Below are 23,125 nucleotides of genomic sequence, written 5' to 3' on the forward strand. Positions count from 1 at the left end.
ACAACAGCCTCCTCAGATCATTTACTTCCGTTTACCAGTTATGTATACAGGATACAACTCAAACAGTCAATGGAGGGCATGCATAGCACAAGGTATAGGATGGGGCTTGGTTGATGAACAGCTTCCACACCCTTTGGCGTCAGTGTGTTCACCAACCTACAAACTCCCCAAATCTAGTTCTTCAAGAGTTTTTGTCTCGGTTTCCAGCCATCCCTTCCCAGAGCTAATGGGGACAGGGTAGGAGGACTGTAAGTCTCAACCTTCTAATCAGATACTTGGTCTTTGTGTTGACTAGCCCCCATCCTGAAGCTACCTACAAGCCCCTGGGTTATTTCTTTAGTATAAACTCAGATGTGATGAAAGAGACTCCTTATGAATAACAGAAGACGCTTCTAATTACCTGAAGAAATTCCAGGGGTTTTAGGAAATCTGTGCTGGGAATGGGAACAAAGACCAAATACAAATTTATTATATCACAATATCATGTTATTAAAAGCATTAGCATAAACAAAACTGCCCTTTTCTCTCAGTTTCTACCAGACTTTTAAAACAAATTTACATGGGGTTAATTGTCCTGTTACTTACATAATCACCTCCACCCATTATGTATTGTATTAATCAGTTCTTGACCAACTTGAGTGTCTTTAAAATGAGAATTGTCTGGAGTGTCATAGGGTCCAGAAATCCTATTTATATAATAGGAATATCATCATATATATTTAAAAAACAAAGGTCTTTCAGCTTACTGATAAGGGGTTTGTTTATTGGTAATTTTGATTATTCATCAAATATGGTTGGGCTGGTTGGTTACTAAGTTTATGTTCCATGCTCTTAAGATCCAAAAATTCTGGTAGGGGGTGGGCTGTACAGAGGGGAGTGAAGGGGGAAAACTGGACAACTGTAAGAGCATAAACAATAATTTTAAAAATCCAAAAATTCTGTAGGAAGATGAGCATTAAAAAATATTCATGGACCAGTGCCTGAGCAAAATATGCCTAAACTTCTAAAGTAGACTGTTAAAAGTATGCATTTGGTTGCTTGTTTTCAAGGGTGATTTGATTGTTTTGCTCAGTGTTCTAAAAGCCTAATAATATCACTCAAAATGCTACTTACAACTAGATATCAACCATTATAAATGGTTTTATAGATCTCTGGTCAGAAAGCCACTGACATTACATATTATAATAAGTTGCCTCATAACTTTCTTGTGTAAGCAACCCAACTTATGTGTTGATTATAAAAAGAAAACATACATTTTACCAGATTTTGATTGTAATTATACAATACATTAGACTAAACCTAATGGAGACTAGTACTTATCTATTTGTTTGCTTATATTTTTTTAAGGATTTTATTTTTAGAGAAAGGGGAAGGGAAGGAGAAAGGGGGAGGAATATCGATTGGTTGCCTTTTTCATGCCCCCGCCTGAGAACCTGGCTCGTAACCCAGGTGTGTGCCCTGACTGGGAATCAAACTGGTGACATTCCGGTATGCAGGACAAGTTCAGTCCACTGAGCCACATCAGTTGGGGTCAGAAACTGGTTTTTAAACAATAGGGCATTTATTTTAAAATGCTGTTTTTTAACCCTGGCCAGTGATGGTCAGTTGGTTTTGAGTGTCGTCCCATGGACTGAAGGCTGTGGGTTCAGTCCTCATTCAGGGCACATACCTAGATTGCTGGTTTGATTCTTCTTCCCCCAACCCCTCTTGTTAGGAGGCATGCAAAAGGTAAGCAATTGATGTTCCTCACATTCATACCTGTCTCTCGCTCGCGCGCTCTCTCTCTCTCTCTCTCTCTATATATATATATATATATCTCCCTCTCCCCCTGCCTCCCTTTCCCCCTCTTCCTTTTCTCTCCCCACTCCCCTCATCCCCTCCTATTCCTTCCCCCTCTCTTCTTTTTCTAAAACCAATTTAAAAAAGTACTTGGGTGAGGTTTTTTTTTAAAGTTTTAATACTTTTTAAGTAAGATACAGTAAAAATGTATTTCAAGTCGTTACGTTTTCAGAGTTGCTGTTAATAGTATGTTTCAGCTATAAATCAGTTTCAGGGGTGACATGTTAAGTTTAGGTTTCTCTTTGTATTTTAATGGCAAGTTTCTGAGATGTTCAAATGGTCATTTTAAGCTGTGGAATCTACAGAAATTAAATTTGTAAATTAACAAAATTTTTATATTTTTAAAGATTTTATTTATTTATTTTTAGGGGAAGGGAGAGAGAAAGAGAAGGAGAGAAACAGATTTGTGAAACTATCAGTTGGCTGCCTCTCACACTCTCCCAACTGGGGACTTGGGCAGCAACCCAGGCATGTGCCCTGACTATGAATCAAACTGGGACCTTTCACTTTGTAGAGTGACACCCAACTCAATGAGCCACACAAGTCAAGGCTAACTAATGTTTTTAAAACAATAGCCTAATATTGTGATACTTGTTTACTAGGAATTGAATATAACACATTGAACTTTGAGGTTGTTATCTTGATTCTAGTAAGGTTGAAGAATGCCAGATTGTTGTTGCTACCATTAGGTGATTTTGTATGCATACAGGACGAATAATTCCAAAAGCAAGTACATTCTACTTTTATTGTCATATTAAAATATAGATTGGTATCTTGGCCTCCTGTCTACGTCAGACTGGATAGAAAGTATGAGCAGTTAGAGCACTGGGGCTGTGTGTGTGTTTTTCTTGTGATATTTTTAGAAATCATAAAGAGCTTGTAAATTGAGACTGTCCCTAGGGATATCATCTTGCTGGTGTTTTTCTTAAAACAACATAGCAGGAACTTAGGAAATGATAGAAATTAAGAGTACCTTGCAGTCAGTTCTTCGAGGTAATTCTGCTATCAAAATAAGCTATATTATGACTCAGAATGAAAATCTTTTTTCTTGATAAGCTCTATTATGAAGTTTATGAATTATCCAAAAAAATCTTGCACTGATTTCTCTTGCCATTAGCACCCATAGTTCTTAGAAAAGTGCTTAATACTACATCTCAACATCCATCCCCTCACTGCAGTCTGACTTTGACCCACTGTCCTTCAACCATCATGAAACTGCCTTAAACATCTGATGATCTGGTTATAAGTAGAGATTATATTTTTTTGTTTTCAACTTATTCCACTTGTTCATTGTGTTTGCAACTTTATCATTTCCTACTTATAGATAATTCTTACGCCTTCTAGGAGATCTCTACTATTCCCATTCTTGTTTTGACCATGTTTTCTCAGTATTTTTTAGAAGTTCCCCCTCCTCTGCTAATTTACTAAATGTTTACTTCCTCAGAATTCGTTTACTGTTCTTCTCACTTTTCATTCCCTAGGTGGTCTGAGTCCCTCCTAAGATTTGCACTATTGTTGTATATGATAAAGATACCCAGATAAGCATTTTTAGCTTAGACCCCCCCCCCTTTTTTTTTTTAGCTTGAAACATTACTAATGCCAAGGATTGGATTGGATTTTGTTCATACTTTAAATCCTTTCTGCCTTAGTCAAAAATGTTTTCTTCCCTCAATTGATCTACAGATAAATGCAATTCCAGTGAAATCTCAGTTGGGTTCGTGGACTTAAGACATACTGGTTCAGAAATTTATATGTGGGAGAAGAATGGACTGAAAGTAACCAAGACAGTCCTGAAGAAAAAATACTAAGTGGAGATACTAGCCCCACAGATTTATTTAAAGCTCTAATGTGTTGTTGGCTCCAGGATAAATAAAATAGATTAATGGAGTAGACTACGACACCCAGAAATAGACAGTTTTAGGTAGCTCTGTGAGGAAGGATGGACTGACTATTCAGGAAATGCTTCTGGGTCATTTGATTATCCATATGGAGAAACTACATAAAATGAACAGCCTTTTCCACATATTGTGTGCTTAGAGTGTGCCATCACATATTTCCTATACATGGAAAGGGCTGGAAAATACTTCCTTAAGGAGCCAGGGAAGATTATATTTGTATGATGCTTTAACAAAGAATGGCTTAGTTTGCCCTAGCCAGTGTGATTTAGTTGGTAGGAATGTTGCCTTCTAGACCAAAGCGTAGCAGGTTCCCAGTTGGGGCACACACCCAAGTTGTTGTGGGTTTGATACTTGGTCAGGGTGTGTACAAGAGGTAGCCAATCAATGTTTCCCTCTCCTCCCCCTCTCCCCTCCCCTCTCCTCTCTCTCTCTTCTCTCTCTCTTCTTTCTTCTCTCTCCTCTCCTTTCTCTCTCTCTTCTCCTTTCTCTCTCTCTGTCCCTCAAAACAATGAAAAAATGTCCTTAAGTGAGGATTAAAAAGAATAATAAATTGCCCTGGCTTGTATGTCCCAGTGGATTGAGCACCAACCTGCAAACCAAAAGGTTGCTGGTTCAATTCCCAGTCAGGGCACATTCCTGGGTTGCAGGCCAGGTCCCCAGTTGGGGGCATGTGAGAGGCTACCACACATTGATGTTTCTCTCCCTCTCTTTCTCCCATCCTTCCACTCTCTCTAAAAATTAAATAAATAAAACCTTTAAAAATAATAATAAAAGAATGGCTAAGTTTGATAAACTAGGATAGCAGGGGAGAAGAGGTTGTTATTGTTTCTTAAAGGGCAAGAGGACAGGACAAGAAGTGTGATGAAGGTATACTTTATTTTATAAACTTTATTTTGTTTTATTCATTGCTGTTTTTATCCTTGAAAGGTTTGCTCTGTGATTTGCTGTGGTCTGACCCAGATAAGGATGTGCAAGGCTGGGGAGAGAATGATCGTGGTGTTTCCTTCACCTTTGGAGCTGATGTAGTCAGTAAATTTCTGAATCGTCATGATTTAGATTTGATTTGTCGAGCGCACCAGGTATGAAATATAAAACTTTTGGATATTTTAATATTTATTAACTCCACCCAAGTCCATTCCTTTTATTTTTGAGGAAACTGAGAGGTGAAGCCTCTACCTTGTTCTCACAATTAACAAGCTAATGATTGTTAACCCTTTCTTACCCTCTGTGAGAAAATGTTTCAAAGGGATATATTTTTGCAGTATACTGCAATTCTAGCATAGGTTTAAGTGCTTGTCTAAAGCTTTCTAGAAATACTTGATCCTATTTTAATATGATATTTGAATACAGATAGTAATCGAATGAATTATGGGGATGTTTATCAGAACAAACCACACTTACTGTAAAAAGACATTTTTGAGAAAGTTGGGGGAATTCGATTTTAGACAGGGTACCTAGATATCCAGTAGTTGTTGTTCATTGTTTCAGCTGCGATGCTGTGTCATCACTGTTACGTAAAAAGGATGTCCCTATCTGAAAGGCATACTCAAGTATGTACTGGTGAGATGACAAGGCCAGGGTTTGCTTTAAAATACATCAGAGAAAAAAGGGGGATAAATTAAGGAAATGTAGCAAAATGCTGATGATGATTAAATTAGGGTAATTTAGTAAATGAGAGTTTAATTAACATTTCATTTTGTGTGTGTTTGAATTTTTGTTATAAAAATGAGTATACAATTTAGGTTTGTTTGTTTTGTTCTCTACCACTAAGTTGTACACTGTAAAAAAAAAAGATTTTATGTATTTTTAGAGAGAGGTGAAGAAAGAGCAAAATAGATGGGGAGAAATACCAATCTGTTGCTTCTCACATGCTCCCAGCTAGGGACCAGGCCCGCAACCCAGACATGTGCCCTGACTGGGAATTGAACCAGTGACCTTTCTCTTTGTGCAGCAGTGGTCTGCCAGGTGGAACTGCACTGGTCAGTGCTAAAGTGCACACTTTTTGAGAAGGGGATCGTGACTTGTTGACCTTCAATGTCCACTGCCTTATAAACTTACTGGCATAGGATGCATTTAGTGTTCGTTGAATAAAATAATTAACAAAAACTTACTTTAACAATTTTTTTATACCAAGTCCTCATGTTCTCTAAAACATACCTTGTATGAAGTACATTCAGAGGCGTTTTTAAAAACCTTTTGTGGCTGTTTTTGAAACTATATTAAAAGTATTTGAAATTTGTAAATATATTTTTAAAGCCTCTTTGTTTTCTTGTTAAAGCAAAATTTATTAAGTATATATTGTTCTGCAGTACTTCTTTTCTCTGGGGTTTTATACCCCATGACACTTGACTGCTTCTACTTCTTTGTGGTCCTGTGTGATAAACACACGTGACTGGCTTCTCATTTTCTGCACATATTGTATATCACATGCCTTTTTCATCTCAGAATATCCTAGTTCAATTGAAATGAAGTCATGTCCCAAATTCTTTGGTTTTAGCAGAGTTGTCTTTTGATCATTAAATGTGTTTATGATTGAAGTAATTAAGATAAGAGGGCAGAGTAGCTAAGTTTCCTAATAATATATCCACTGATACTCATTTCGTTATAGCTATAGATCTCCATTCACTGGTCTTTTCAAAAAAAAAGGTGATTTTTAATAAATCAGGTTACTGAACTACCTTAGTTTGTGTGGTCTTTTTCCAGACACCTTCAAAAATCCTCTTCTGCTTAGTTTCAAATATATTGTTTTGTTTCAGGTGGCAAATTGTGCTCTGACTAAGGTTATCTTTGTCAGTTGTCTAACACAGATTCACTGCAGGAATCACAATAATTTCACAAGCTAGTAGTATAGAAGATTATGTCTCTAAATAAGCCAATAAAGAAATAACATATTCTAAAGCAACAATAGATTACTCACACTTTTATACCAAGTAAGGGGAAAAAAGAAAATCCTAATTAAATTGAAGTGTACCTTTATATAGGAATTTGTTGGTACTGACATTCTGGCTCAGGTTTAGGAGAGATGGTTTAGCCAAGGAGAGCTAAGATGTAAAAGTCCCTTGTTGCTAGGCAACAGTGGAGCCAGTGCTGACAAGTTAGATGATCCGCTGATCTTTGTGGGGGCTGCTGCACGGCTTTCTGCCCTGCTTGCTGGTAAGCCTTTACCAGTGGAGGAGCTACTGTCCTAGAGTCTTAAGGGAGCCATTTAAGTCAGCAGAGTCTCTAGAAACTCTCAGTGGTCTTCACAAACTCTGGGTATTTATAGTCTAAATGTGTTTTTGATAAGCCCCCAGTGGCATCCCTCAGCAGCTGAGCTCCTGAGTGCCTATCAGTGACAACAGATGAGGTAGTAGCATGGCGTCCTGATACAACTTCTTTCATTCTTACATCAAAGCAACTGTACTCTTAAAAATTTTATTTTTGTCATAAACAAGTGGATTCGAAATCATACCAAACCAATACACAGTCCATATCTCTAGAATTAAAAGACCTGTGATGAGGAATAACACAAACTCCAAGTATTTCCTGAAGGGAAAAAAAAACACATGTTCTTCAGTAAATGAGTGATTGAGTGAACAAGTGAACAGGAAACTTAAGACCTAAGAGGATGTACTGAGTGCCAAGCACCATGCTGAGCCTGGAGTAGATACAGTGGCCAAGGACTTAACAGAAAAGGTTAATATCTAAATTCCACCATGAGATAATTACAACAGGAGCGTGTATCTGATGCTAAGGTAGGTATTATTTAAAGATAAAAATGATTCTGGAGGTACTCTTTTATCTTAGCAAATATTGTAGGATAATTTTTGCGTAATGGAAGGATACCTAAAAAACTTCAAAAAGTATTCTTGCCTACAGTATGTAAGTATAAAATGTCTACATATCATTGGCCATCTCTCAAACTGCAGAGCTGAGAAACAATTGTTTAACTCACTCAGGAATTGACAATAGATTCTAGCAATTACATTTATTATTAAAGAATAAGATAAAAATTTTATAAAACTTTTTTTTAGGAGCATGATTTGTGTAAATTAAGCTCAATTTAGTAGAGTTTTCAATGTATAACTATCTAATACATAAAGTTTCAATGTATAGCTACCTAATACAGCAGGAAAGAATGTCCTTGCTGTAATCTGTTTTCATTGTCTGCTTATTGTTCATCGAATTAAGGATTCTGTAGTTGGATTATAATGTCATCTAAGAAGTACCTAGTGTCCCGGCTCTCTGTAAACTCTTATATACATTAGCATATGAAGAGCCTTGGAAATGACACGATCGCTAAACTTCTTAATAATCATAAATTTATGATGATTTTATTTAAGCTAAATCCTTACCATTATAGAAAAGGCACACTAAATATAACATTCTAACGCAAATTTAAGAATAAAAATCAAGCTTCCAAAACAAACAGGGTTTGTTTGGTTTGTCTAGGTCTTTGTTACATTAATCTCGGTGAGTACAGATAGTTGAGAATGACCTATAAATATGTTTTTTTCTTTCACATTTTGTTTGACAGGTAGTAGAAGATGGATATGAATTTTTTGCTAAACGACAATTGGTAACCCTATTTTCAGCCCCAAATTACTGTGGTGAATTTGATAATGCTGGTGGAATGATGAGTGTGGATGAAACTTTGATGTGTTCATTTCAGGTATAATATAAATTTATAACAACTAGAAATCAAAACTATTGTCAGAAGGAATTTTCTTTTAGGTTCATGTTCTTTCCTTGAGTAAATCTAGAAAATCAGTTTTATTAAATTCTCAACATAGACTCATTAGAGATTCTATTTTTTTAATTTTATTTATTTATCTTTAGAGGGGAAGGGAAGGAGAGAGGGAGAGAAACATCAGTGTATGGTTGCCTTTTGTGCGTCCCCTGCTGGGAACTGGCGTACGGGGAACTGGCCTGCAACCCTGGTATGTGCCCTGACTGGGATTCGAACCGCGATTGTCTGGTTCGCAGGCCCGCGCTCAATCCACTGAGCTACACCAGCCAGGGCTCAGAGATTCTATTTTTGTATCAGGTATTAGAGGTTTAGGGAACTTAAGTTAAATCAGTCATTCTTTGCCCCCCCCCCCCTCAAATTATAAGAGAAAGTTTATTTAGAGAGTTATAGAGGTAGTAGAAGTGAGCCAGCTGGGCTGCATGGGCTGGGGTAACAAGTTACGGAGGCTGAAGAAGGGCCCTTGTAGCTTAGGAGAGAGAAAGGCAAAGGTAAGGTGCCTGCGGGGGAAGGAGAGAGGAGATGAGAAAGGCTGTCTGGGCAGGTGCAGGGGGCCATGGGGTGTGAGAATTTTAAAGACGGGAATTTAGGGGAGGTCTTAAGGAAGGATAGCAATAGAATAGTCATCAGCTTATATCAGTCATTCTTAATGCAGGTTTTAAAGTTGTTAAATTCCTTTATGATTCCTTGGGTAATGGTTTGCCTGCCAAAAGAGTGTGAATTCAATTAATTATTTAAATTTTGTTTTCTTATACAAGATGAATAGGTGGGACAGACATTGAGAAAGAATTATAACTCAGATTAAAATAACATAGAATATTTATTTAAGAAAAAACTTTCCAGATAACCTTAAAGTGTACCTACCCATTTATAAGTATAGAAACATTTACTTTTTTAAAAGATGAACTCTAGCTTTAATGTGCTACTTAATATTCTTATTCACAGACCAAAACAACTTGGATACTTTATTTTTGCAGAGGTTATTTTATATCTATAACATGCAGCACACTATCTCTTTTTAAACATATATCATCCCTCTTTCTTTTTATATTATACTGTTTGTGACAGCTAATATAATTGAGTGGTAAATGCCTTTTCATTAAGAATAGTAACTAGGCATTAACTTTCAGTAGGTGGCATAGTGGAGTTGACTTTTTTTTTGTCTGTGGGGTGCTATGATGTTCTGAATAGTTATAAGAAATACTTCATAAATCTTTTTTACTCATTTTTTGTATAAATACAGAAATTTTTCATCTATAATTAGGTTAAAGCTTTACTTACAACTACCAGAATAAAGATGATTAAAAAAAACAGTAACAGGTATTGGTGAGGATGTGAAGAAATTGGAACCTTCATACATCTGTAGTAGGAATGTATATAAGTGGCAGAAATGTAAAATGCTGCAGCTGCTTTGGAAAACGGTTAAACAGTTTCTGTATGACCCCAATTCCAATCCAGTTACTGGTATATATCCGAAAGAATTAAAAATAGGTACTAAATTACATGTATATGCATATTCATATGAACATTATTTATAATAGCCCAAAGGTGGAAACAACCCAAATGCCCGTAGGCTAAAAGAATGAATAAGCAAGATGTGGAATGTCCATAAAGTGGCATATTGTTTGGTAGTTAAAAGTAATAAAGCAGTGATACCTGCTACAACATGCATGAACCTTAAAAACAAAAAAGCCTATCACAAAATACCACACACTATATGGTTCCATTTGTATGAAAGCCAGAAAGGACAGGTCAGTCAATGAAGTTGATTAGTGGTTGCTTAGAATTAAAGGGGGTTAGGGGAGTAGAAAGTGGAAATGCGGATGGGAACAAGGTTTCTTTTTGGCATGACAAAAATTTTCTAAAATTAGATTATAGTGGTGGTTGTACAACTCTGTAAATATATATACTAGAAACCATTGACATTTTAAATGTGAACTTCATTATATTGAAAAATAAAGCTGGGGTTGTTTTGGGTTTTTTGTTTGTTGGGAGGGTGGATTTGGAGAATTTTTATGAGTTTATTTGAGCCAAACTGATGACATATGCTGGGAGCAAGATCTCAAATGCTCCTCAAATAAAGCTGTTTTTTTTAAAAACAAAAAGATGTTTACATAAAAAATTAAGGTCTGAAGAGTTTGTAACTAGTTATTCTCTAAATAGAGGCAGAATTATGGTGAGAGTCTAGGTCTTTTTGACCCTTAAAGCTAGGATTTTTTCCTTACCACAGAGATACACTGTTGTTTTTTTGCTTAAATGTAAGGATTGGTTAGTTAATAGGATTTATGTACTTGAGCATTTTGTTACTAACTCATCGATGGAATGACAAATAATAGTGCTACTCAGTCAAATGTTTGTACTCTTTAAAATGTGAGAAATGTTTATGGAACTTTGCTGTTTTTTTCTCTGTTTTTACTGCACTTTTACAATTTGTACTATATATTGAAAAAACACTTGTAACAATAATTTTCTTAAACTTACTGCACTTTAAAGAATAACATTGTTAATAAATTGTTTACTTTTAAGATATTGAAACCATCTGAAAAGAAAGCTAAGTACCAGTATGGTGGACTGAATTCAGGACGTCCTGTCACTCCACCTCGAACAGCCAATCCACCGAAGAAAAGGTGAAGAAAGGAGCAGTATAAAGAAACCATCAGATTTGTTAAGGACATACTTCATAATATATAAGTGTGCACTGTAAAACCATCCAGCCATTCGACACCCTTTATGATGTCACACCTTTAACTTAAGGAGACGGGTAAAGGATCTTAAATTTTTTCTAATAGAAAGATGTGCTACACTGTATTGTAATAAGTATACTCTGTTAAAATATTCAACAAAGTTAAGTCCAAATTCAAAATTACCCATCAAAATTACCCATTCACTTATCACAGTTTTTAAAGTTGAAAAGCATCCCAATTAAACTAGATGTGATAGTCAAACCAGATGAAAGCATGATGATCCTTCTGTGTAATGTGGTTTTAATGTTGCTTGGTTAATTATTTTGGGCTTGTTTTGTTTTGTTTGTTTTTGCTAGAATAACTGCAAATATTTTCAACTTTTTTCCCTAAACATTTTTAAAAGTGAAATGTGGGACAAGCTTTAAAGGAGTTCACCAACTATTATTTTTTCTGGCTTGTTTACTTATGTATCTGTTTGATCTTAACTAAGAAAATTTATGCCTCATTATTGTAAAAAGGAATTTTAGAGATTGATATTTTACAAGTATGCGAACTGTCCAATCCAGTGATTTAATCAGACAGTTTGGGTAAACTTTGAGGCTGATAGTGAATATTTTGCTTCATTCAGAAATTGCCACAGATTTGGGTTTGTGCACTCTAAGTTTTAACTTATTGATTCTCTATTGTGCAGTAGCATTTCATTTAACTTTAAGATAAGGCTCATTATACTATTACCCAGCTAGTTGGTAATGTGATTATGTGTGGTACCTTGGTTTTAGGTTTTAATTTGCACGAAACACCTTTTGGCATGCTTAACTTTCTGGTAACACTCTCACCTGCATCATCTTTGTTTTTTCAGTTTTTGTTGTTGTTGTTACTGTTTTTTGTTTTTAGATCCACAAAACAGAATCCTTTTTTGACAAGCCTTAGAAAGCTGACACTATTTCTTTTTCCCTCACTCTGTACGAAGGACGTGTTTAAATGAATGCTGGTCAGTGGGACATTCTGTCAACTATGAGTATTGGGTGCTTAACTGTCTAATATTGCCATGTGAATGTTGTATACGATTGATTGTAAGGCTTATGTCACTAAAGACTTTTATTCTGATTTTTCATGATCAAAGTTCATATTGTATAGACATGCTTTGTAGTGAACTATAGTAGCAATAATTTCTGTACATGATCAAGGGTTTTTTGCAGTATTTCTTTTCCTGTTCTCTCTTTTTTTTTTTAAGGGTTAGTATTAAATGGCAAGAGTACAAAAAGTGAGCATAAAGATTTTATAAGGAGAACTTAGAGAACACAGATTTGTGATTTTTCGATGCAATACTTTTGGATGTGATTCTAAGAGCTTTTATTGAGCGTTGTCAAATTTGTAAGCTTCATAGGGATGGACATCATATTTATAATGCCCTTCTATGTGTGCTACCATAGTTGTGAAATTCTTGACTTTAATAATTGTCTTTAAAAATGTTAAATTGAGAACTCTGTTAACTTACATTGTATGAATTGGTGTATTGTATTTCTGCAAGAGATTTGATTTTCAGCACAGTGCAACGTTCTTTCAAATGCTCTTTTTTTTTTTCTAATTCCATTTTGTTTTAAAGCACATTTTAAATGTAGTTTTCTCATTTAGTAAAACTTGTCTAATTGATATGAAGCCTGACTGGTTATTTTACCCTCCCCCTTTTTTCCCTTTACAGTGAGACATTTAGATACATTTTATTCAAATAGATTTCAGTGTCTGATGCATATTGAATTGATCCTTTTCTGAACGTGTTTGTGTACTGTATATGGTAGATTAGGTTAGGACACACAGGCTTTTATCTAGTGTGATTTTAAATATCTTAACTGGAGTGTAAGTTGAGCAGTTCTAATACAATTTTAGATGTACTTTTAGTAGTCATGTGAAGCAGGCCTAGAAAATAAGCCTTTGGCAGAAAACAGGGTAGTCTTTTATTAATCTCAGTATTAATAAAACCACATTAATTTAGATCCTACTTACTGGAGATCTGTAATAATATATCTAGGTCAATACTGATTATGAAATCATTGTTATTAATTAAATATTGGTCACTAAATTTTAAAGGATGGAAATTCACCTTGTTTAAATATTATTTAAGCAGTCTTTAAACCACTTTAATAGCTTTTATTTATATATTTTTTACTAAAAATATTTAGTTGGTAACACAGTGCTACTTGAAATAAATAAAACTTGATTTCCTAGGAGAAAAATACCCCACCAGTTTTAGTGCCACTAATTTATAGAGTCCTTCCTCTCTGATTTTTAATAGTTTCCTATATTTAAATGTATCTATAATCCAAATGCCATGACATTCAAATTCATTAAACATTACCAGATAATGTGATAGCATAAATTTCTGTTTGGGAATGAAAAGACTACAGTAGACCCCTTTCTTTTGAAGCTTTAATATTCATTGTTTTAATTTTGCCCAGGGACAAATTTCAATCATAACCAGCAAGACTGTTTTGCAAAATGTGGAATCAAATACCAGGAAGGAAAATTTTAAAGCTTAAACAGTGGTTAATTGGAAGTGTTCAAAGGATTTATATGCCTTTCATAAAAAAAAAAGGGGAGGGAAAGACAGGAGGAACATCTTGGCATGTGTCCCTTAAAAATGTAAAAGTGTGTCATACTGAGTCAAAGAAATGAAATGTAGCTTCATTTTTAAGTTCAGGTACATTTTGTCTCCTTGGCAACCATGACTTTTGAATTCAGCTTTTTTTTTTTCTTTAACATATTTATGCTAGAAACATGTTGAGAAAAGGAACATGGTCAAGCTTACTCCTCTCGCTGCCCTGGCCCAGTCCACTCCTCTCGCCCTTCTGGATCCATCCCTGAAACAAAGCCGCACCTGAGAAGATGCGGGTCAGCAGGACTAGCCCAGTGGCATCCGCTTAGAAATACTGTACTATGTCTTATTTTGCTAGATTTCAGTGCTTTATAATTTCCTTAAACAGCTAAAAAATGGTTAAACGATCTTGAAGTGACAGCATACCTTACAAAATGAACAGTAGTGAAACAGCATAAACTGATTTCATGTAAGTATACAACTAAAGTTTGACCATTACACCCTAATGTTTATTCAACAAGTGACATTTAGATACAGTGTAACAATTTTGATGTGTCCAATTTGATCACCCACTCTGGAATTTGAAGTCAAAAGAAATATTTAGCAAGACTGTAGCAACATGAAAAGAGCCCAGAGGGGCAGGGGCCGGGTCAGGCAGGTTATCCATTAGGTAGAAGGGAAGAAGGTCACGCAACACATTACAAAGCTGTGGAGGATCTTTATATACCCCTTCAACAAACGTCAAACACCTACTACATCCTAGGCACCTGGCCAAGGGTTAAGATGAGGGCAGAACGACTCCTGTAGAATAATTTACAACTTAGAACACATTTAACAGAATGGGAAGTATTACCCCTTATCACAGAGCCTTGGTATTCACACCTTTTATTAATTTAAGTGGTCTGTTCATATAATCATTTTAACAGGGCCGCTCTGTCAAGCTGCAGGGAAGACAGATGGCCCCGATACACGCCTGACTTTCCGTCCAAGGAAAGGGGTTGAATTAGGACTCCTGCCTGGGGAGATTGCCGACCACCGTGGGGTTTTCTTTTGCCCGGAGGGTAAGCGCGGCAGGATAACGGTAGGTCAGCTGAGAGCTGCAGGGCGGCTCGCGCTACCTCCGGCCGGCCCCGCCCCCGCGGCGTTCTCTGAGCGGATTGGCCCGCGCTGGCCTCGCTCTCCATTGGCGGGAGGTCTTCCAGCAGGTCGTGCAGCTGTGGAGCGACCTGCGAGCTACCGTTTGAGGCCCGGGGGCGCCTGGGGGAGGCTGACCGCCCGCCCGGCCCCTGTTGCCAGCCCCAGATTTTCGCAGGTATCTTAGTCTCGAGCGTTCCCGGCGACTCCTGGGCCCGTGGTGTCCGGTCCTTTCATTCTCTGTCACACCCAACCAACCCCTCCATCCACAGGGTGTGAAGATGTGGCGACTTCCCTCTGGTGGCTTCACAGGGACGAGGAAACACCCTTCCAAGCAGTGGCAGCCTGGGCGTGGGGGCGCGGAGAGGTCGGGCGAGGGTGGCGGGCCCAGGCCAGGTGCGGGGAGAGCTGCCCGGATGGGACGGGGCGGTCCCCTCCGCGGCTGGTCGTGGGGCCGCCGGACGCCACGCTCCCTCGGCAGAGCAGGTGGTGCGGGCTGCTGGGCAGGCGGGGGCTGGGGGGGGGACGTGGGGCGGAGTGGCGCCGTGTCCACCGGCGGCCGGGCCGCAGCCTCCCTCACGGGGCGGGAATTTGGCTTCGCCGCCCCGCTGAGTCCCGCTGACGGAGCCCACGCGCTGGTGCCCTCGAGGGCGGGCGGCGCAGGAGTAGGACCCGCCTCGCTCGCGTCCCATTGAACTCGCCCGTCCCCCGGGGGCGCGTACACCGGGATGGCATCTCGTTCCGCGCCTCTCAGTTCGCGGGACGCACGCCTTCCGCCTGCAATGCCGCCGGGGGCCGCCGGGGGTGCCTGGCTTCCGAGGGGAAACGAGCGGACTGCCGCGCGGAGCGCTGCGGCGAGGCCGAGTGTCCACGCCGAGCTCCCGTCCGTCACACCCTCGTTCTCCACGCTGCGCATTTTAAAGTGCTGCCCTTCCTAACGGTTAAGTCACGTTTTTAGTGGAGGTGAAGTCGGGCTGCCCGCCATGTTTTGCTGGAAGACGCCATCCCGACGAGGTGTGCGCCGGCCGCTCCGGGGCCGTCCGGGGAGCGTTCGCCGCTTCGGGCGTCGTCGCACTCGCCTGCCTTCCCTCAGCCGCACCAGATGCGTGCGGTTAACCCGGCCCAGTGATAACAGCCGTTTATTGCCTTTTAAACACAAAGGCCTCTAGTGTCCGGACATCCCAAGGGAGGGACCTGCCCCAGCGGGGAAGCCGTGCGAGGTGTGTTGGGGGGGGGCGAGCTCCACGCCCCGTGGCGGCCGCTCGTCTCCTTCCGCGAGGTCCCACCCCGTGTTCCGTGGTCTTTCTGTGACCTCGGGTGAAGTTTAAAGGTGGACATTGTGCAGAGTTGATAATGGCCCCAGCAGAGCCAGCGACTCGGCCGGAACGTTCTGCCTAAATCTGCTGCGTCGTGTTTCAGTCGTTAGACTCCGAGGTTGTAGCAGGAGAGCTCCGCGGTCGTTTCCGTGGGGCTTCTTCGTTAAGAGGAGTGTTAATGTCGCACGGAGGTGAGAAGTCCAGCCTTCTTCCCTGCAGCAGCGGCTTGTTTACCCACCAAGTCGTAATTTACTGTGCACGCTTTACCGCCGCACATGCTCCAACTAAATTTTTATAAAGTGTAATGTGATAGCTGTGTTTATAGTTGTTTTCCTGGCAAAGTGACAGTAAGCAATGCTGGACTGCTTACCACACTCTTGTGTTTTACACGTGATTTCGCTTAATCTTCTCAACAATTCTTTAGTGATTACAGATTGTGGGGCCGCGGTGTCACAGTCCCGGGTTCAGGTCCTCGCTTTGTCGCTCACTGACTGTGTGGTAATGGGCAAATGTCTGAACTTCTCTAAGCCTCAAGCTTCTAATCTGAAAATAAGAATAAAATAATACCCACCTTACAGAGATGTTGTGAGAATTAAATGAGGTAACGCGTGTCAAACGTTTAGCGCAGTGAGCGGCACACGCCAAGTGTTCAGTGTGAGGCTGCAGCGCAGGCCCGCCCGCCTGTCCTGAGCTGCTGCTGGATGTTGCTGTTGGACTGTCGTCACGTGGGCCCGTGGACGCCCAAAGCACCGCTCCCGCTGTGCGGGTCTCTGACGCAGCAGCACACCCCTAACTCGACGTGCAGAGAAGAACTTGTTCGGATGCCGGCAGAGTAGCTGCTGTCTCCTTACTCTCCCACCGCGCCAGACATTCCAGTGTGAGTGCTGGTATGATGTGTTCTTCATGTTGCTGGAGTCCATGTAAAAAACGCATGGAAGGATTTTGCCTTATGAGCACACATGGTAGTGATTATATTGTTGAAGATCAATGGATTAACCTTGTTTCAAGTTTTATTAGATTATAGTAATGTACATTCATGTACACTTATAATCTGCCACTTGATAGCATGCTCATACACTCAAGTGTAAATATTAAAGTGATCAGTTTATGAGAACCCCTCAAAATTACATATACTATATATCTCTTTGTTAGAATTTTTAACTTTTCAGCAAATACCAATAAGTGCTATTGAACAAGTGAATTTTGTAACATATCAAGGAATTACCAGTAAGAAAATATGTTTTTGTGTTGGGAGGGTTGCTTTTTTAATAGAATAATTTAAATTGATTATAATTAATTTATGCAAGTAGTTTGCCTTGATCTATTTTAAAAAATTGAGGTAGCATATAAAAACCATATGATAAAAAGTATGTAAGCAGAACAAAAATTTGAGGTGGCATGTAACAACACTATGATAAAAACTATGTCAATACAAGCAAAATAAAAAATCAGGAAAAAAGACTACCACAAATAGATTTATTATAAACTCAGCATAGCTTTTATAATTAACTTTCAGATTTTGTTTTGAGTTCCATAGTAGTCAAAATGGTGTATAGGATCTTATTTCTTGGCAAGAGGAGGTATGTCAGTTACCCAAAAAAAGCTTAGCATTTCTTAGCACTGAATTCTAAAAGCACTTTCTCATGTGAGTTACTGTCACAACATTTTAGTAGCAAGTTCAATAACATTTCCCAGGACTGCCTCTGGTGGTGTCATTAAGTTAGTTGTTTTTATATAGAAATAAGAGTGTGATAAGTAATTGTATGTTTTACTTTTACAGGAATCTTGGGAAACCAAAATGAGGCATAATCAGCTGTATTGTGAGACACCACCTACTGTTACTGTTCATGTAAAATCTGGGTCAAGTAGATCACATCAGCCTAAAAAACCTATTAATCTGAAGCGTCCTATTTTTAAAGATAGTAGGCCAGCATCTGAAAAAAATGTGCAGAATAGCAACAAGTCTAAACGCCCCAAAGGACCCTGTCTGGTTATACAGCGTCAGGAAATGACTGCTTTCTTTAAATTATTTGGTAGGTTTTAAATATTGAAATAATGGTAATTAGAGAGTACTTTAAAATGAGAGACTGTAAAGATTTATTGTTTTCATAGTAAAAGAAGATGATGTTATTTTCTGTCAGATTTCTCATTTCCAACCAAATCCATTTTTGTTTTACTTAGTCTTTTTAAATGTTGGGTTTTGTTTTGATTCTTTTGGATTACAAATTCAGACTCATCTTACTTCTTGACTACTTAAATCCAAGTGTCAAATGTAAATCCTGAGCAATTCAAATTCATAGCATGAGTTTTCTTTGATGTAAAGTAAAATACTATATAAACTCTCAGCCAAGCCAACTGACACAGTTTGAGGGCTTCCCAAGACTTTCAGTGCTATAACTGAGCAACCTGGGAAGGTTAGTCAAGCTAGAGAAGTTTCAGTAGTATATTTGGGAAATATTGTTAAAAATTAACCATGCTTTATTATCATGCTCACATAGTAAACATCAGTTCAAATTTGTTCAGACTATGACATAATGAGTGCTACTCTCTATGTTAAAATTTTTTTAATCACCAAAAAGAAACTTCTTTATAGTATTTTTACTGGCCAAGAAAGAGGTTTGTGGTTTTTTGTTTTTTTTTTTAATTTGTTTGTTTGTTTTGAGGTAAGGTAGAGAGTAAGGTAGACAGGATAGAGGGTAAAATAGATCCCGGTAAATCCCTGTAGGAATGCAGTCACGTAGATAATCAGAGTCTACTTGATCAAGATAAGCTTCCTTGTTTGTAGAGAAAGGCAGATGGGTGTGTAAGGAGACACTTGAGAACAAGTGTATTTTCCCTACATAGAGGACAGAAACTTTTTAAAACAATAAGGGCGAGCTGGTTACAATGAAAAGAAAAGCAAAATGAGGTAAGAATATAAAAATATAAGTAGAAAAATGTTGAACTTATGAGGATATTCCCAGTCAGGATCTATAATGCTGTTACAAGTTTGCCTCTCCATTTAAAGTAGTATAAAATTCTTACCCACAAACTTCTTTTAATATTCATAACTAATCATGAGAAATAAGAGAATATTCCTGCCTATACTGTTTTAGGTAACTTAAGAAATAAGAATTAACAAGGCAGAAATTAATTATTCTCTGAAAATCAGCACTTATTCTTGGAACTTTTCATGTATTTAATGATATCAATATGTCTAGGATGTAAAAATTAATATAAGAAAGTTATGTTTTGTTACTTAAAATGAAAGGGAGAAATGAAAACAAATTTTCTCAGATTATATTCTACAACTACCCATATATTTTGGGATTATAAAATTGAAGTAAGTGTTTTTGACCTCTTTAGATGTTATTCTCTTTGAATAGCATTTTTCCTTGTTGATCTTTTTGTCATAATTCTCAGTTGCTTTAAAATTAAATGTTCATTAGATTATGAATCCTTATATAGACATTTTCATGTGTATTGGATAATGTATAATTGGACAGAGATAAATAAGAAGAGAGAAGAATCCAAATCTAAAAATACCCTGGGACCTAAAACAAGAAAGGATAAAATATTTAGAAAAATAAAACATTAAAAATACAGTATTCATTAAGTCATTATTTTGTAAAGACTAAATTCTCTCAGCTACCATCTCCACATGTTAAAGATTGATCTTGGAAAGTAATGAATAGCTAATCTAGTACCCAAGACATCTTTCTCAAAGAGCTATTGGGATATTCAGTACATCAAACACTTCTACTATTCCTGATCCCAATCTGAGCTATACTATATTAAAGAAAATCAGATGGTAAATTGAATAATAAAGCAATAATTTTTTGAATAGAGCTTGCAATGGTAAATAAACCAAAGGACTGAAAACTACACCTCAAATAACACTGGTCCAGCCATTTTTGTTTGTTTCTAAGCATTATGTATAATTTCCTTATATAGAAATTCTTCAAAAGGAAACATTCTATTTTTAAAGGACAAGTCATATCTATCTTTTGTTGTAGATGACGATTTGATTCAAGATTTCTTATGGATGGACTGCTGCTGTAAAATTGCAGACAAGGTAAATTTAGTAACAACATAATTAACCAGCATTTTTATATTATTAGACCATCAGAACTTTAATGAAATCTTGTAAGGATTTTTTATTAAGTTTAGGAAAAGACCTACCTCGCATTGCTCCTTCAAAGTGGAATCCTTACACATTATTTTTTTTTTTTGAAATTAGCATATACCGTAGGTTAATTCTCTATTTCAAGGAGTTGTAGAATATTACTGATTAGATTTAAAAGACCTTAAGACTATATCTGTTTGAAAACAAGAAACAGTATAGACTTAATATGTTTTGACCAGAATTATTGCCATTTTTCAGGCTGTAGAGGAAGAATAGTCTGAGATTCATTCCATTAACACAGACTGTTACACATTTTAATAGTTTGTAAGTAACTTAGATAAAACAAATCCCAAAAATCTTGTAGAGCAAAATTAGCTTATCATGTTGTTTATTTAGGAATCAATGTTTCATTAAAAAATTATGCTAACTTGTATACTAGGAATTGTGATGTTTCTATACTCTAAGGATTTAGCTGAACAGTTACAATTTCAACTTTGTAAATGCCATCTTAGACCAGGTGATCATATCAGAAAATTTGGCATGACTTCACATCATACTTCATGTGCCAACTAATAAAAGAGGGAATAAATGGAAGACTAGCTTATGATTAAATACTCACTAAGTTATTACTAGTATGAAATTTTTTAAATTTCAGGTTTAAGGTAACAGAGATAAAATTGGAGAATCTGCCCTGGCTGGTGTAGCTCAGTGGATGGGCTCGGGCCTGCGAACCACACGATCGAGGTTCGATTCCCAGTCAGGGCGCATGCCTGGGTTGCAGGCCAGTTCCCAGCAGGGGACTCATGAGAGGCAACCATACATTGATGTTTCTCTCCTTCCCTTCCTCTCTAAAGATAAATAAATAAAATCTAAAAAAAATTGGAGAATCTTTTCTTAAGTTTGGAAAATTTCAACCATACACAACTTAGAGTAGAGATGAAAACAAAGACTCTCCGTGTGCCTATCCCACTATAACAATCAAGTACTGACCATCCTTTTTTAAAAAAATCCTTACTGGAGGGATATGTTTATTGACTTTAGAGAGAGAGGGTAGGGAGAGGGAAAGAGAGAGGCAGACAGACAGAAACATTGGTCAGTTGCCTGCTGTGCAGGGATTAGACCCCCAACCTAGGTCTGCGCTCTATTTCAACAAGGAATAGAACCCACATCCACTTGGTCTTTCAGACAGCGTTCCAGCCAACTGAGCCACCTGGCCAGGGTCTGTTGACTATTCTTGTTTCTCCCAATCACTTTCCCCAAAAGCAAATCCCAGGCATCCAATATTTTATCCGTTAAGTGTTTCAAGATAAACACTTAATGGATGGTGATACCATGTCTAAAACATGGTATCTTATTAAACATCATCACAATGTCACCAACACTTTTAAAAATTAATGGTACTGCCTTAATACCAAATATCTAATTCATGTGGCATTGTTTTAAACTTTATGATTTTAAGGCATTACAGTAATGAAAGTTGTTGGACAGCAGGGGGCAGTGCTTTTAAACTAACTAACCAGGAGCACTGTATTTTAACACTATTTCAAGAGTCCTCTACTGAAAATTACATTAAAAACTTGGAATTTTTTTATGGCCAATCTTGTAAGACAAATAAGCATTTTATGAGAGAAAATCTGATACATCAGTATTACAACTTGTTTTTAAGTTAACAGCCAGAACCTGGCATAGTGTGCAAATACCAGGCTAGATATGTTTTTTAATAGTCAATTTAAAACACTATTCTTCAATGAAAATAAAACCATATTATCCTAATTTTTTTGGAGTTATTTTTTAAATTATCTTAAAAAGTGAATATGAATGTCTGTAACAAAGGATTCAGGGGAAAATTGTATATACATATACATCAAGCCAATGTGGTAACGTATTAACAATTGGTGAATCTAGGTGTAGGATGTACATTTATTTATTTTACGATTATTTCAACTTCTCTATAGGTTTTAAATTTAAGATAGGAAAAAAATGGGTTATTGGTCACAAAAATCTTGGCAATAAAATTTAGGAGTTCATTCTAGTTATAATCTTAGTCATGATAAATGATTATGAAACTGTTCACATGGACTACAGGGAGCCAAAAAACAAGGACTCAAATAGGTAATTCTATAAGAATAAATAATACTTAACTGTTTTAGCCTATTATTGTTCTTAAAGGTAACTATATTAAAGTACTTTTACTTATGAAAGCAATACACTAATATTAACTTTTAATTTTTTCCCTATAGTATCTTTTGGCTATGACCTTTGTTTATTTCAAGAGGGCTAAATTTACTATAAATGAGCATACAAGGATAAATTTCTTCATTGCTCTGTAAGTATGCTTTCTACTAAGTGATTTTTGTGTGGTAGTTTTTTATAATATATATGATAATTTATTTAAAACAGCTTGTTTTAAACCTTATATATATTTTTGAATAGACCTTCCTATATAAAAGCTATACATTTTTTACTTTAACAGAATATTTTGTTCTTTTTGCTGATCTTATTTTGCTTTCTGCCCAAGATTTATTATTAAATATTCCACTTGAATTTGATTGTACTTTTTGTATTTTTCAGAGTGTTTTTTGTAAATTGTCCCAAATTTTCCTCTTTTGGACTATTTTTTTTTAAGCCAGGATGTTTTCTTTGAAATTTCAAGTTAATATATAATAAAAATCATTATCATCATTGTTCTTTTACATTGAACAACTTGCAGAAAATGCTCTGGACGTATTCATTGTGGATTTCTGTCTATAACATAGGAGTTATTCATATCTGATACCTATAATGTACTCTCATTGTTTCACCTAACACATTGTACTTTGACCAAGGCATA

The 23,125-nt window shown here is 37.2% G+C and overlaps 2 protein-coding genes across 5 annotated transcripts in view; both read left to right on the forward strand.

Annotated features, from left to right (window-relative positions):
• The window catches only part of PPP1CB (protein phosphatase 1 catalytic subunit beta), a 39,229-nt gene extending 26,429 nt beyond the window's left edge, over nucleotides 1–12,800 (forward strand). For both annotated transcript variants that reach the window (XM_037146614.2, XM_037146615.2), the window contains exons 7-9: nucleotides 4,665–4,816; nucleotides 8,254–8,388; nucleotides 10,990–12,800. In XM_037146614.2, coding sequence (XP_037002509.1) covers nucleotides 4,665–4,816; nucleotides 8,254–8,388; nucleotides 10,990–11,094 — 392 coding nt within the window. In that variant the 3' untranslated portion in view covers nucleotides 11,095–12,800. The remainder of the gene's footprint in view (nucleotides 1–4,664; nucleotides 4,817–8,253; nucleotides 8,389–10,989) is intronic.
• A 2,916-nt stretch (nucleotides 12,801–15,716) lies between these two features.
• SPDYA (speedy/RINGO cell cycle regulator family member A) overlaps nucleotides 15,717–23,125 on the forward strand; it is a 29,422-nt gene continuing 22,013 nt past the window's right edge. The window contains exons 1-4 of one of the 3 annotated variants that reach the window (XM_053666878.1): nucleotides 16,988–17,067; nucleotides 17,971–18,223; nucleotides 20,186–20,244; nucleotides 22,536–22,621. In XM_053666878.1, coding sequence (XP_053522853.1) covers nucleotides 17,989–18,223; nucleotides 20,186–20,244; nucleotides 22,536–22,621 — 380 coding nt within the window. In that variant the 5' untranslated portion in view covers nucleotides 16,988–17,067; nucleotides 17,971–17,988. Of the gene's footprint in view, nucleotides 18,224–20,185; nucleotides 20,245–22,535; nucleotides 22,622–23,125 lie in introns of all 3 variants that reach the window. The other 2 variants (XM_037146612.2, XM_037146613.2) reach the window with 2 other exon arrangements.

Source organism: Artibeus jamaicensis, unplaced genomic scaffold (genome assembly GCF_021234435.1).
Source record: "Artibeus jamaicensis isolate MK-2021 breed Jamaican fruit bat unplaced genomic scaffold, CSHL_Jam_final contig_465, whole genome shotgun sequence".
Taxonomy (NCBI): domain Eukaryota; kingdom Metazoa; phylum Chordata; class Mammalia; order Chiroptera; family Phyllostomidae; genus Artibeus; species Artibeus jamaicensis.